At 39.5% G+C, this 16,228-nt stretch overlaps 1 protein-coding gene across 8 annotated transcripts in view; it reads left to right on the top strand.

The window, feature by feature from the left end:
- Nucleotides 1-16,228, top strand: part of EPM2A (EPM2A glucan phosphatase, laforin) — a 144,123-nt gene that overhangs the window by 110,735 nt on the left and 17,160 nt on the right. For 6 of the 8 annotated variants that reach the window (XM_073894048.1, XM_025866280.2, XM_025866282.2 and 3 more), the window contains one exon: nucleotides 10,991-11,232. The exons of 1 other annotated variant lie outside the window; for it this stretch is intronic. In XM_073894048.1, the coding sequence (XP_073750149.1) occupies nucleotides 10,991-11,232 (242 nt within the window). Of the gene's footprint in view, nucleotides 1-10,990; nucleotides 11,233-12,628; nucleotides 14,716-16,228 lie in introns of those variants that run through there. One more of the 8 variants, XM_073894047.1, reaches the window with a different exon arrangement.

The raw sequence follows: 16,228 nt of genomic DNA, 5'->3' as shown, positions 1-16,228 counted from the left end.
AGGAGAAAAGAGAAATGTTTTAGAGCCAAGGAAGGTTGTTACATAAGACAGTCATTTGGCTTCTTGCAGGCTCTTCTCTGGAAAATCAAGAAAGAGGACTGAATGTCATTTTAAAATGTTCCATAATTAGAATTAAAAAAAATAACATTCTCTCTGCATGGTTAATATTAGGCCTCTAATACTAGTATCAGTAGTAGAGATAAAATGCTTGTCTTTCTGTTTGTTCTAGCAGGACAATCTTCTTTTACTTATCAGTGTGCCTGAGTACTGAAGTCCTGAGTACTGAACTGCAGTGAACTGTTGTGATGTATAATAAAATAATGATAGTATTTAGGTCAAATACCATTAGTAGAGTACTTCTTGCTACAAGGGAGCTTGTAAAAATGCAGAATCTTAGGCTCCATCCCAGATTTACTGAATCACTGTCTGCATCTTAAGATGATCCCTAGATGATGTGTCTCCACATTAATATTTGAGAAGCTCTGGTTTAGATGGATAATAATTGTACAACTATCCCACACTTTTTTTTGGTTAAGAAAACTATAGTGAAAACACCTATTGTGTTCCAAGTACTGAATAGAATTTTTTTTCATACTAGAAATTCTCTGTATTTTAATTAATGATTGGTTGGCATTGAAGAATTACTGTAGAAAAGAAGAAAAATGAGTTTTTTTCATTTGCTGTCATGTGTTCTAAATTCCCTTTTTGTTGTTGTTCTAGAGCTGAAATAAAGACCTGCAGGTATAAAAAATAAATTTTAATAATATCTCTTTAGTGAATTGATTAAATAAATAAGTTTCCTGTGTACCACTTGGTCTACAGTGGATATTTCCTTGAAATGAGATAAATCTAGTTGATAGTCAACTTATCCTGCATACAAAGTTCTTACATCAATAAAACCCCTATGGTATTAACATTTCTATAATGGATATAATGATTTGTGTGGAAAACTGAAAAGAAGTTTGAATAGTTTGATATCATCAAGCCTTTAAGCATATGGATGCCATAAGCATGATGCGTGGTATATAAAATGTTGGTTACTCTGAAACTTGTAAAAATACATAGTAAATAAACTTAGAGAGCTACAGGCTTCACTGAAGGCAGACCTGGCTAAGAAACTGTAGATTATAATATCACATTAGTAAACTTAGAGTCATTTTTTGAATTTTCACTTTCTCTCTACTCTTTCATCTTATTAATGTGCATCCTGCTGGTTCCACCACTAAAGTATATTTTGAGTTAATCCACTTTTCTCTATCTGCACCAGTAACTATTCCAAGCCATCACTCTCCCAAAGGTCTTCCCTTTTCCTCTATAGTTTCCTGTTCTATCTTCTGCCCAATCCATTTTCTACTAACAGCTAGAGTCACCCTTTAAAAATGCTAAAACAAGTCCATGTAACTCCTCCACTTAAAACCTCTCACTGCTTTTTCATTGCACTTGTAGTGTTATGCAAATTCCCTAGCAGGTCAGTAAGGACTCACAGGGTCTTCTCAATCTAACTCATGCCATGCCCCTTTCTTGCTCTTTCTGGGCTTCTCTCAGTTCCTAAAGTCTACCTCACTCTTTCTCACCATAAGAATCTTGAATGTCTCACTCTTTTTGCCACATCAGGTCTTGGTTTTAATGTCACCTTTTTAGGGAGGACCTTCCTCAGTGTCTTATCTAAAGTCTGGCTTTCCTGTGATTCTCTATTTTAACTCCCTGTTTGTGTCCTCAGTAGCACATTACAAGTAAGTATTATACATTTTGCATATTTATTTGCTCACTGCCTGTCTTCCTCAAAGAATGCAGGCTTACATGAGGGCATACCTTGACTGTCTTGCTCACCGTTGGTTGTTGAGTGCCTGGCAAAAAGGAGGCATCGTTACCTATTTGTTAAATAGATGGAATGACTTTAAAACAAATACAGGAAAAAATCTTACATTTAATTTTTAATTACTTCCTTGATCTTCAGTGGTTACTAGTTCATTATGCAAGTGATTAATTTTAAACAAATCCTTTCAAGTTCATTATGTGAGAACATATTAAACATGACATTTTGCTCTTTCAAGGGGTGCTCAGCATTGCAAACAAAATTAACATGCCAAGAGACAGAACATTTTGTTGAAATTTGTATCACAGTAACCAACTGAGGCTGCTTAGCCTAGTTATTTGCCTCAATCTTTGTGTTACCTTGACTGACTAAGAAAGTGAAGTGTGACAGTTGCCTTATTTATTGCTATAATCTGTCAGTGTGGCATATAAACCAGATTTCAGGGCAACAAAGGCTCAAAACCAAGAAAGCCAAAGTCTCTTGGACTCAGAATCTTCTTCTTCTTCTTTTTTTTTTTTGTTAAAGACTTTATTTATTTATTTATTATTTATTTATTTGCAAGAGAACGAGACAGAGAGCATGAGTAGGGTGAGGGGCAGAGGGAGAAGCAGACCCCCCACGGAGCAGGGAGCCTGACGAGGGACTTGATCCTGGGACTCTGGGATCATGACCGAGCCTAAGGCAGACGCTTCACTGACTGAACCACGCTTGGACTCAGAATCTTAACAGGTTGTGAGTCTGAAGACTGTGCTCTTATACATTTCAGGTGATTCTCCGTTGAGATCCATTCCCTGAAAGCCAAGCAAACAGGCCCAAGACTGTATTGTATTTATGAAAACTAGGTATCTAGTTCTAAAGAACTTTAGAACTGAGCCATTAGATTAAGAAGGAAACCCAAATAGCACAACCAGGGGCCTTATGATCTTGTCTGCCATGTTGGAGATGCTCAAGTGATGGACTGAAGGGCATGAGTCAAGGAATGAGAATGGGTAGTACTATTGTATAGGAGGACAGCTGGGGTGCCACAAGCTAAAGCTAACTGTAGAATTTCAGAGATCAGGATGAAAGGTGAAAAATATCTATTAAAATGTTTTACTTTAAGTATACCTGATTTATGGATATTTGAAGAATCTGGATAGTTGAATGTATATATTGTAAGTGAATGTTTAGACTTTGTATTAGTTTTCTGGGGCTGCTCTAACAAAGTACCATGAACTGGGGTGGTTTTTAAACAACAGAAAATTATTGTTTCAGTTCTGGAGGCTAAAAGTTCAGGATCAATGTGTCTACAGGGTTGATTCATTCTGAGGGCTTTGAGAGAAGGATCTGTTCTAAGCCCTTCTCCTTGCCTTGTAGACAACTGCCTTCTTTTATCTTCACATCATCTTCTCTCTCTATGTGTCTGTGTCCAGATTTCCCCTTATAAGAATAACAGGCATACCGGACCCTAATGGCTTCATTTTAACTTGATTGCCTCTTTAGGGACCCTGTCTCCAAGTGAGGTGACATCTAAGGTGTTGGTTGGGGGTTAGGACTTCACCATGGAAATCTTGGGGAAACTCAAGTCAATCCATAACAGACCTTAATAATTATTATATGGCATTTTAAATATAGAAAATAAAAACATATGACAAAAATATTTGCTTCATGTGGCTATAAACTACATAGCACATCCAAAAAAACCCCTAAGAAACTTAAGTGTACCTGTAGAAATTAGCATGTGCTCTCTATATACTATAGTCTATAACCTATAAGCAAACTATAATAAAACTTTTTTAAATAAAGAAGTTAGTATCACTCTCTAAATTGAAATTTGTCTTTGTGCAGTCATTCAGCCTTAACTGGAGTCTTTGGGGTAGAAGTTTGGTATTAATAACATAACACTCAACACTAGAGGGCAGATTTTTAGCAGAAGGAGTTACATGTGCTAATGAAGCTTGGAGCTTACTGGAGGTTGATTTTAACGTTTCTCTTGCTTTCCCACTAATGAGATCTAAATGATAGGACTGATAGACTTTTTTTTCTTTACCCATTATTTAAAAGCCAGATCACATTTTAATTTCACATTGAATTGCCCATAAAATATTAAATAAGGTAAATGCAACAAAATTATCCAACTTAGAAAATGCGCTAATCATTTTCTTTTTTTAACTCCTGAATCATTAGCTGGGTTTTATAAAGAACCTCAGCAAAATCCATTTTCTCCCTCTGAAACGGTGCTGTGTCTTTATGGCCAAACAGAAGGCACTGCCTTTATTTTTTTATTTTTATTTTTATTTATTTTTTTAAAGATTTTATTTATTATTTATTTGAGAGAGAGAGAATGAGAGATAGAGAGCATGAGAGGGAACAGCATCAGAGGGAGAAGCAGGGAGTCCGATGTGGGACTTGATCCCGGGACTCCAGGATCATGACCTGAGCCGAAGGCAGTCGCTTAACCAACTGAGCCACCCAGGCGCCCAAGGCACTGGCTTTAATAGTTGTGGTCTCTTGAGGTGATAAGAAATAAACAAATCCTATGTTCATACATTGATCCCATCATCCCATGTTTCCTAACTATTTTTTCTTATGGACAAAATATAATGCTAATTTTCACCTTCAGGAAGAGGTTATTCTGCCATTTTTCAAGGCCATTAGTGATGGAACTTGAGATGTGGAGTCCATACAACTGGCTTATTTGCTGATATCTTCTGTTTTTCCTATGCCCCCTCCTCCTGTCAAAATCCAGTGGTATTTTCTGCAAAGTGCTTGGATGCTCATTCGGGCTGATGTACTCATTTTTGCCAGTAAGGCCCCCTTTGACTGACAGCAGAGATGGAACAAGCGGGCGCTGATTCATACACTTCACTTGCTGTTGTAACAGGGGCCCTGGCCTGACAGGTGAAGCGAACGTTGTAGTATTGTGATGTGATTACCTGGAACCACAAATCCAGATTCACCCAAATGAGTGAAATTGATTTTGATTTGCAGTCCAACAAAGGTTCCAGAATATCAGCCATCCATCCACCACCACAACATTCACCAACCCCCCCTGCCCCCGGTCTTTAGCTAAGTTGTAACATTACTAGGATGGATTTTATTTAAATACAATTTTGTTGAATCATGGTGGCAGTAGTCAAAGCTCAAATGAATAAACCTTTTATTTGCAAAAGTACATTGGTTTTTTTGCCAAAGTACGTTCTTAATGAATGTTGCTATATTAAATACTTGTCATGACTCAGAAGTAGATTTAGTTTTGACTTTTTGGAAGATGCTACCTATTAAACACATAGACATACATCCTCATAGCTACTCTTTCCTAACAGTTTCCCATTCCCCACTTTCTGTCTGGGGATCATTTTTAGTCTTGAAAGTATTTTTGGAGAATGGTAGGGACTTAACTCTTATATGTGTGTGTAGGGCTGAGCAATCCATGCCCTTTCATTGCCATATTTTTTGGTGCATTAAAAGGTATTGAGATCTCTATACTAACTTTCTACATATTTATTGGGATCGGCCAGGCTAGTGGTTTTGGAATCTGGTTGCATATGGAATATATAAAACCTGGTTAATTTCTTGAAAAAAAAATCCACAGAATCATAGACCTAATTCCACAGACACTTAATGACTGACTACCTCTGGACTAGATGTTGGTAATACAAGTTTTTATAAAAACTCATGTGGCTTGAATGCAAAGTCAGGTTTGGGAACTTCTGGGTTGATTGTCAATACCCGTTAGATGCAGTGGTTTCTCCTGACCTTTTCAGATGATCTGTAGTTGAGCTGCCAGAAATCTGATGTAACTCATGACCAATAGTAAGCTATTCATAAAGTACTAATTCTCTGGAAGTTTTACAGGGTAATTTATAATATAATTGTGATCTATTTATTTCTTAATTTCATTATTATATCTTTGAAGTTTTGAATGTCTTGCATCAAAACTACCTTTACAGAGGATTTTTATTCCCTAAATCCCATATTTCAACAAGCTTCTTTTTACCTTAAAAAAATCCTGATTTTTAAAATTGTTTAAAGTGTCATTAATGCCGAGAGAAGATTAAAAGATGAGATGAGTAAAACTTGATTTTTAATGGTGTCAAATCATTCTCTTTTGAGTGGGTAAGTAAAAGTCTAATTACTGTTTAGAAAGTACATCATGCATCCTATTACCTCCAATGTATCATGTAACTAGAAATATACAACCTATTAATAGAGACAACAAGCTGAAATAAGATGCATATAAAGGGCACTTTGGCTGTCTAATGAAGCAGGATCCATTGATTTGTGTGTTTCCAACAAACTCAGTCCTCTGGCTCCACATCTCATATAACGATTCAGTACCATTTACTTTATAACTTTAATTCTCTATTCTTCAACACAGCACTTGTTTCAAAATTTATCTTTAGTGATCTACCTCCTAGATGCAGCACATCTTGCTTAAAAAATCAGGAATTTAAGAATTTATACTCATTTCTTAAATATGGACTCTGACTTGTGGCACTTCTAGAGGAAGAATTGTTATCAAAAAGTTAGAAATACCTGATTCAGAAGCTAGTGTTGATGTGTGTGTGGGAATGTATAAGTGTGTATTCCAAGGGCTTATTTCCATTAGAAACTTGATGTGGGGAAAGGTACCAACTTTGGGCCTGTTTACCTTTGACTTGTTCTGAGTTTCCTGAGGTCCTGGTTAAAATACACTTGAAGACCAGGGCTGAATGAGATGGTAGAGTAACACCTCCCCCCCCCCCCCCCCCGTAACACAGTGTGATTCTATATACTGACTCTGGCTTGGCATTCTGATTTCTTATTTTGTATGATTTGCTCTTTGTATATCTCTAGGCACTATTCTTTTGTCTATATTCAGATCTTGCATGCAGACACTTATTTTGGCATTTATTCTCTAGCTGCATACTAAGTGCTATGCCCTCAAAGAGTGCAATATTCCGGAGAACTCTGGGTAACGTTTGGAATTTAGCTTGCCTGTCCTGAACATTCATTTTAATATTTTACCAGTCCACTTCAAAATTTTACCAGTAAAAATGCACTGTTGTTCAAAAGGTTATATTTCTTGGTTATTATCACTGGGGTGTCTACTGCCCTCTTTTCCAGCTTTGGAAACTTCAGTATGGTCTGTTCAACCCTGCAGCCCACCACTAGGATGACAGCCCACCACTGCTGCCCACTACGCCTCCCGCAGGGAACTGGAGAAGAAAGCTTTAAGGGACAATGGAACGAGGGATGGAGCATGTAGATAGAGCTGGTTCCTGCTGTCACTCAACAGCCAGAGGGAGGGGCCAGTGACCCAGCCTGTGTGTCCTTAACATTCTTGTGAAGACTGAATACTCAGCTAACAGTGTCCTGGTCAAGCACATCCCTTGAGCACTCTCCAGGTGTCCCTGCTAACGATTTTTCTGTCGGCCTCCTGGCCTCATGGGATATTTGAGAATTCTTTAGGGTCAAGAATAAAGTGAAAGGCCTTTGGATCCCATGCTCCTCTTCACAATACCATTAGGTTTTTTCTCTAACTATTCTCTTTATTTTAAATTTTGTTGCCTTTATTTTTTCCATAATCATCTTCAATAGCCCATAAGAAATGCCTAAGAACCTACTAGGCTTAGAGCCCAAGCAGCAATAAAAATTGGTTTATCTTCTGGAGGGTAAGTAGGATTCAAGTTTTAGGTGATGCTAGATCTTGAGAGATATTTTCATTGTGGATGGGTAATACCCATATTTGAGGATTAGTCACCTGGCTTTTTACATTAGCATTAACAATGACAACAACAGCCAAAAGGAAAGAAAAAAGAACCAAAACACAAAAGCAAGCTAGATTTCATTTAAGAAAATAGGATGTGTTCTAAACTCTGTAGCATTCTAATGAAGGATACACAGAACGATGGAAAATTATCTGAATAGTCAATACAATACAAAATAAATTACTAAAATAAGTAAATTATAACAAATAGACATAACTTGCATTTATTGTACATCCACTAATATCAGTCCTATTCAGATACCTTATTTATTTGTATTTACTTTCCATGAATTAGTTATTTTTAGACCCATTTTAGAGAGAAGACCACCAAAGGCTTAGAGATGATAAATAACTTGGCCTAATGTCAGACAGTTATTACCGAGTGCTTTTAAAATGATCATGTTATGATTGGCATTTTTTCTTGTGTTCAGTGCCCTTTCCATTACACACCACTTAAAATGTTGTAGTGCTATTCAGCTGTGTTATATTAGACTTTTGCTTCACTCTCTAGGTCTCTCTCATTCTATACATACGTACATACATACGTACATACATATTTAAAAATGTGATACAGAATACCATCTTATCATCAGAATGACATCACCAGTGAGCCACAAACTGTCAGATATGTTGGTCTTATTCCTGCCCCATATTCCCTTTCTTCTTACATAGAGTAAGGAGTTCTATTCCACTTCTATTCTCCTAAACAAGACTTCTTAATCACAGCATTATTGCATTTTGGTCTTGATAATCCTTTGTTGTGGGAGCTGTCCTGTGCATTGTAGGATGTTTAGCAAAGTCCCCGGTCTCAATCTATGAGGTGCCATCAGCACCACCCAGCATCATCATCTAAAATGCCTCCATAATCATTGCCAAATAGCCCTTGGGAAACAAATTTGTCCCCAACTGAGAAGGACTGCTTTAAGCTCAGTATGAAAGTAACTTTATAAAAGTGTAGTCCCTCTGCTCAACTTCTTTCCTGCGCATTAGGGACTTTAAGGAATTAATTATTTAGGCACTGTATTAGAACAAGTCAGATTACCCTGTGGGAACAAACAATGGCTTAATGCAACGAGCCATTGGCTCTCCAGGGCAGCTGGCCTTCCAAGGTAGCTTACCATTCGAAGCTACTTCAGTCTTCCAGTAGCTCAGTATCCACATGTGTTTCCGTGATCCTCACAGCAGCGAAAGACAGAGCATAGAGCATTGTGCACAAGGTCTTAAATATGTCCCTCTGGAAGGGACACGTGTTACTTCAGCTTACTTCAGCTGTCGATACTTTCTATCGACAAAAGTAAGTCAGGAGCTCGAACTTTCAGGCAGAGAAGTAGTTTAGTCATCCATGCTTGAAAGAGGGTAACTGGGAACACTGGTGAGCATCAAGTGATGTTTGCCATCATCATTTATGAACTGTTGTCTGAATGCTTTATATTGAACCTAGTAAAGTTCTAGGTGACATGATTCAGATAAAGTTGAAACAGAGTATTCGTTCTGGAGGAACCCATTAGTTCTGGAGAGGATGTACATGTGTGAAATAATCAGTGAGCAAGACAATATATACTACATGCAATAAATTATAATAATGTACATTACATTTATATATTATTTGGAAAATATTTGCATTTTTATGATGTTTGCATGATATGTCTTTCGGATTCTGGGACCCAATTCCAGTATGTGTGGCGTGAGGCGATTTCCCCATACATCCAACTAATTTTCTGGAGAACAGCTTGGTGTCTTAATTCTGACACTATCTACCTGGAGATATCATCAGCTTCTGCAAGTTAAGAGTTAAGTCCTATAAGATGCTCCCCCCACTCTTCACTTCAGATGCCACGTGCAAATGAAGGTGGTTACCCGTGCTTCTGAAGGACTGGCTATAAATCAGAGGTACTCTGACCCTTTCCAATTTTGGGTTTTGATTAATTTGCTAGAGCAGTTCCTAGAACTCAGGAAACCTTTTACTAGATTACTGGCTTATTTTAAGAGGTATAACTCAGGAACAGTCAGACAGCATAGATGCATAGGGCAAGGAACATGGGAAATGGCATAGAGCTTCTGGACCCGCTTGGGTAGCCCCACTCTTCCTGCATTACCAGCCTGGTGATGGATGGAATCGTGACCTTTTGGGTTTTGTGGAAGCTTCATTACATAGGGATGATTGATTAAATCATTGGCAATTGGCGATTGGTTCAACCTTCAGCTCTCTCTTTTCCCAGAAGCCGAGGGGTGGGTGGAAGTTTCTGTCCTCTAGTCACAAAGTTGGTTCCCCTGCCAACCAGCCCAGGGTGGGTGCTGTCCGAAGTTACCTAATTAACATAACAAAAGCCACTTTTAGGGCTTTTATCACTCAGGAAACTGTGCTGGAAACTGAGATGAAGACCAAATACATATTTCTTATTATAAATCATAATATCACAGTATGTCTATCTATTGTTTTTTTTCTTAATGTCCAATAAAATTTCATAAATCTTTCTGGTTAAATGTATTCCTAGATGTTTTATAATTTTCTTTCTATTTTTGAATGAGATTCATCTCCACTGCCCCATTTTTACCTGGCTTTTGTGAGTACATAGAAGAGCTGTTTGATTATTGTACATTTTCCCTCATCCAGATATCTTAATACTTTTAATACTTGCATAGCTTTTGTAATTGAATCTTTTAGGGAGTGGTTCTCAAGGTTTTGCACTGAACGAGCAGCATCAGTATTGCCTGGGAACTTGTTAGAAGTCCAAATTCTTGGACTCTCAACCCAGATCTACTGACTCAAAAACTTTGAGGGTGGGGTCCAGCCTTTGGGATATTACATAGAGAAACATGCTTGAAAAAAATATGAACATTTTCTTTCTTTTTTTCCAGTTAGTTCTATTTCTTCTTAGAGCATTAGATGAAACATATAGGACAATGTTGGGTACTAATGGATATAAGCTTGACTTTGATTTTGTTTAAAAGAAGATTGTTGTTTGCTAGCTTCTTGTGTTTAAAAGTTTTCCTACTATTTGAAATTTTTATGTAGAGTTTTAAACAGGAACAATGGCTGATTTTGGCAAATGAATTGACTGATATAATCATTGAAGTTTTGCCTTTAACTTGTTAGTGTTTGAAATATGTTGAGTTTCCTAATGTTGAACCACATATACATTCAAAGAATAAATTCAACTTATTTTAATATGTTGCAAGATTTGTCTTGCTAATGCTTATTTCCTAGCATTTTAGTTAATAGAATTATTTCCCTAAAAATGACACCACCAGTATTTTTTCTTTCAATAATATTGTTATTATATCACTAATATTATTACACCATCTAATATTGTTACTGCAGTTTTTCCTGTGCCAGATTTAAAGGTTAATTGCATTTTATTACACCGTGTTTTCTGCAGCTCCTCAGAGCTCAAGCCATGACAATAACAATAATAATATTTGCCTTTATATATTCTCATTAGAATTCTACCAAATATCTGGCTGGGTAGCTGCCCTCGTCAAGTGGAACATATAACCATCAAACTGAAGCATGAATTGGGGATTACAGCTGTAATGAATTTCCAGACTGAATGGGATATTGTACAGAATTCCTCGGGCTGTAACCGCTACCCAGAACCCATGACACCAGACACCATGATTAAGCTCTATAGGGAAGAAGGCTTGGTCTACATCTGGATGCCGACACCAGATATGAGCACCGAAGGTAAGCATCAGAAGAATCTTTCTGGCTTCTTGTTGAATGTGTTTCAGAGAGGCCCTTACTGTCTGTCTGTCTGTCTGCCTATCTACCTACCTACATATCTTTCTGTCTATAAATGAATGACTTAAATATGAATGATAGAAATGGAATCAATATAAGGTTTTAGATTTAATATATTTAATGGATTTTGGCACATTGGCTAAGATTCTGTTTAACATGGCTCCTTTGATTTGTTTATTTATTAAACATATATTTTTCATGTATCTAATGTATATGTGGCATTATGCTGGCAGCTAGGAATAAGTGGTGAGGAAAAGCAGGCATAGGCCCTGTCCCCATGGAGCTAGTCCTAAGGGAAGACATGCATTCATCAAATGACCACAAATAGAAATTTACAACTATGATGACATTTTTGTTAGGAAGATACTGCTATGAGAGCATGCACAGGCAAATCACATATAGGAAGAGGGTCAAGGAAGGTTTGTTTGGGTATGTTTGAGCTTAAGTCCGAAGGTTAGAGGAGGTGAGGTGGGAGAGAGGCTCCCAGCAAGAGGGCTGCCAACTTGGGAAGTCTCTGCTGCAGGAGAATGTAGAGTGTCACAGGACCTACAAGTTGGCACTGTGGACAATGGATGGGAGATGGGCCCAGAGTGGATCTGGGGACCTCAGTTAGGGGGTTATGTGATAGTTGAAGCGGGAGAGCATGAGAGATGACACAGCTGGGAGCTGTGTGGCAATTGCGAGCCTGCAGTTCCAGCATGAGTACCAGCCGAGGATGTCTCTGTGAAGGGGCTTTATGACATGGGGGCTACTGGGGCAATGAAAGACAAATAAGGCATAGTTTTGACCTCCTAGCAAGAGGTGGTAAGAGAATTTCAAAACTTATTACAATACAGAGAAGAATGTGATGTGAGGAAGGAGTCAGGTGCTCCTGGTGGGTTATGGGGTGCTGGTGGGGGAGAGCACAGGGAGGCTGTATCCGTGTCATGTGGTATTTGAGGTGGACCTGGTTTTGACAGGTCAATGGCGAGGAAGGAAGGGCATGCCAGATGGAAGAAACAGCATGGTCAAGGCCCAAGGCATGGGGTTTTACAGGAATGCTCTGTGTTTCAGCTTGGTGGTCCAGTAGGGTGCTTGTGGGGCAAGGAATGGAAGAGCTAGAACCCTTACGCTACTAGTATCAACCAGATGTCAGCAGGGGGCAGCAGAGAGCTGTGGGAATGGCACAGACTCAGGGAGTTTGGTGAACTGCTGTTCTGGGGGGAAGGAAGGAAGGCAGTTGTGCCTAGTCAGAAACGTTTCTACCATCAGTCCTCTTCCCCCCCAAAGTACATAATGTATCAGACACTCTCTTCAGCGATTTCATGTCTTACCTCATTTAATTCTGACAACACTCCAGGCAGATGCAATCATCTCCATCTTGCAGAGGAAGAGACAGGTACAAAAATGTGAAGCAATGTGGTCAAGGTCGTCGGAAAAGAGACACAGCCTGGATTTCAGCACAGGCAGTCAGACTCAGAACATTGCTGCAGACACCTCTCCCTGCACGCTCCCCTGGGCTCTCTGTGCACATTCTACAGACCACCACACTTGTAGTCCCTTGTAGTCACGATCACCTGGAGTTAGACAAAGTCATGAGTGGCCAGGGAGGTAGCTGGTCTCCCCAGAGTCAACAGTCCAAGATGCAGGTGGGCACAGAAGATCTCAAGGATCCTAGGGAAACTGCACGTCGGCCACCTTGACTCTTTATGAATCTCAGGTGATTCCCAGGCTGGACTGAACCCTCACTGGGGAGGAGGTATAATTTTTATTCGTGAAGGAAGAGATGGTTTGGTTACTCCTGTTGGTAACACTGATCCAAAGAAACTTGTTGTAGCCATAAGAGCTCTGCTCGTTTCCAAGGGGAAAAAAAAATCGCTTTACTTGCACGAAAGATCTTGGTTGAATCTAGGCCCACTGTAGTTGTGTTAAAGTCTTTTTGGGGTCTCATCACAGCTACAACCGTGGAGGACCTTCCACACTGAGGAGGTTTGGCAGCACCTGTGACAGCAGAAGGAAAGTTCCTGGGTAGCTGTGTGATATCGAGCGGGCTAGTTCCTGCGTTTGGAAAATGGGGGTAATCATTTCTGCCTTATGGTATCAAAACAATAGAGTAAGATGATTGATAGGAAAGTGCTTTGTTTTTCCAGTTTCAAAACAGACAAGATTGTTAGGTTCATGTGCCTGTAGCTTCCAGAGAGCATTCTGATTTTTGTTTCCTTGCTTCTGATTTTATAGCATTGTTACCCGATAGGGTATAATGTGAGACAAAGCTCAGCACAGCTGACCTGCTAACTATGGCATGCATCCCGCTCCATCCCCGCACCGATAAGCTCAGGGCCCTGATGACCAATAGGCATTTGCTCAATAGTTTGGGGGTATGCAGAAGCCTGAGGGAAAACTCCATCCCCAAAGGCACACCGTAGTGGTGTTAAAACCTTTTTGGGGGTCCCAGGGTCACCAGGTCCCATCCCAGTCACAACAGTGGAGCACCTTCCACACTGAGGCAGTCTGGCAACCACCAGGACAGCAGAAGGAAAGCTCCCACCTGCAAAAGGCCGAACGCTAAGACTAAATGAAGGCTTCCTTTGGTTCAGCATGACCAGGGGAGTAATCAAAGGGTTAACGACCATTCCTGAGGCGCAGGGGATGTTCTGACCAATAGATTAATCTGTGTGGCTGACAATATTAGCACAATGAACATATAGATTAATTCAGCTGACTATTTTTGGAACGCTAGAGAAAAACCCATCTGGAAGTGTTTTGAGCTGTAGCATAATGCTGTCAGATAAAGGCTGAGAAAGAAGACAGTTTGTTAGGACTGACTGTCACCACCAGTTGTCACAGACCTGTTACAATCAATTGTACTATCGATCCTTACTCTTGTACATTTTGTCACATGCAGAGGAGTTAGTTAGGTTTTTTCTTTCCTTTTTTTGTTTTTTTTAATTTTGGTCTGTACCTTTCACCTGAGACGTGACAAATCTCCCAAATCTAGCACTCATCTGAAAAAAACCAAATCTGTTCATTAAAATTCTGTTTTCCTTCATAGGAAGTACTCAGATTGTGTTTTGACCTCTGGCAGGGCAGTGCTGGTGATAACAAATGGTCTGCCCTTGCCTCCCAAGTGAGGGCATGTGCTTCCCAGAGTCCTCAGCTACCCCTTTGTTGTCACACTCAGTTCTTCTCTGACTCAACACCGCGTTCAGCTCTGCCACGATGCTGACACTGACCTTGGAGCCAGGGCATGTGAGCTTGGGCCTCATTGCCACCGCCTAGCTCTGTGGTATCAAGTGGGCTAGTTCCTGCATTTGGAAAATGGGGTAATCATTTCTGCCTTACAGGATTATAACAATGGAACAAGTTGATTGACATGCAAGGGCTTTGAAAATCACAAAGTTGGGACTATATTTTTAGTCCCAAATTCTTAAGTTTCTATTGAAGGATGTACTAGATGATATGGACCTTATCTATATTACATTGCAAAGGTGGAAAAGGAGATATGCTCAAATAAAATAATAATATATTCAGCCATAAATCTGCCTGGAGTAAAAAAGGAAGGTGTGTATGTGTATGTATGTGTGTGTGTGTGCACATGCACGTGTGTGTATTTTGGAAAGGCTGAAAGTCGGTCCAGAAATAATTTCTTTCAAGGTCAACCTTAGGTAAAGGGCATCTTCAGGGCCTTTTCCATTCCTCTCCCTGAGTTCAGGTCCTAATGCCACAGGCTGTTCCCAGCATTTCCTTGTCCCTTTTCTCCCAATATTTGTTTGCTCAATGCATGCTTTCAAGAAGCTTTTAATCATTTCAGAGTTGCATTAGGCTGAAGGAGGTGTGGGCCACAAGTTAGATTAGAGGAGTCTAGTAGTGTCTCAGATCTAATCAGTATTATTGGATTTTGTTTCATTTTATTTTTTATTCATGCACTTAATGAATGCTTATTGAGCATCTACTGAGAGGTGAGGCCTGTTTTAAATTCCAGAGTAAGAATCACAGACAGTGAAATGTTTTTTCTTTTCCCAAGTTTATTTATTTATTTATTTATTTTTGTGATCTTTTTAAAAATTTTTATTGTTATGTTAATCACCATATACTACATCATTAGTTTTTGATGCAGTGTTCCATGATTCATCGTTCGTGCATAACACCCAGTGCTCCATGCAGAATGTGCCCTCTTTAATACCCATCACCAGGCTAACCCATCCCCCCACCTCCTCTCTAAAACCCTCTGTTTTTCAGAGTCCATCGTCTTTCATGGTTCGTCTCCCCCTCCGATTTACTCCCCTTCATTCTTCCCCTCCTGCTATCTTCTTCTTTCTTTTTTTTTTTTTTTTAACATATATTGCACTTGTTTCAGAGGTACAGATCTGTGATTCAACAGTCTTGCACAATTCACAGCACTCACCATAGCACATACCCTCCCCAATGTCTATCACCCAGCCACCCCATCCCTCCCACCCCCCCACCACTCCGGCAACACTCAGTTTGTTTCCTGAGATTAAGAATTCCTCATATCAGGGAGGTCATATGATACATGTCTTTCTCTGATTAACTTATTTCACTCAGCATAACACCCTCCAGTTCCATCCACGTCATTGCAAATGGCAAGATCTCATTCCTTTTGATGGCTGCATAATATGCAGCTCTTCTTTATCCATTCATCTGTCGATGGACATCTTGGCTCTTTCCACAGTTTGGCTATTGTGGACATTGCTGCTATAGACATTGGGGTGCACATACCCCTTCAGATCCCTACATTTGTATCTTTGGGGTAAATACCCAGTAGTGCAATTGCTGGATCGTATGGTAGCTCTATTTTCAACTGTTTGAGGAACCTCCATACTGTTTTCCAGAGGGGTTGCCCCAGCTTGCATTCCCACCAACAGTGTAGGAGGGTTCCCCTTTCTCCACATCCCCGCCAACATCTGCCGTTTCCTGACTTGTTAATTTTAGCCATTCT

The sequence above is a fragment of the Callorhinus ursinus genome, unplaced genomic scaffold (assembly GCF_003265705.2).
Source record: "Callorhinus ursinus isolate GAN/ISIS: 27379988/994484 unplaced genomic scaffold, GSC_fseal_2.0 scaffold6, whole genome shotgun sequence".
NCBI classification, from domain to species: Eukaryota; Metazoa; Chordata; class Mammalia; order Carnivora; family Otariidae; genus Callorhinus; species Callorhinus ursinus.
Note: the sequence above shows the minus strand (reverse complement) of the source record. Positions and strands in the feature narration are given on the sequence as shown.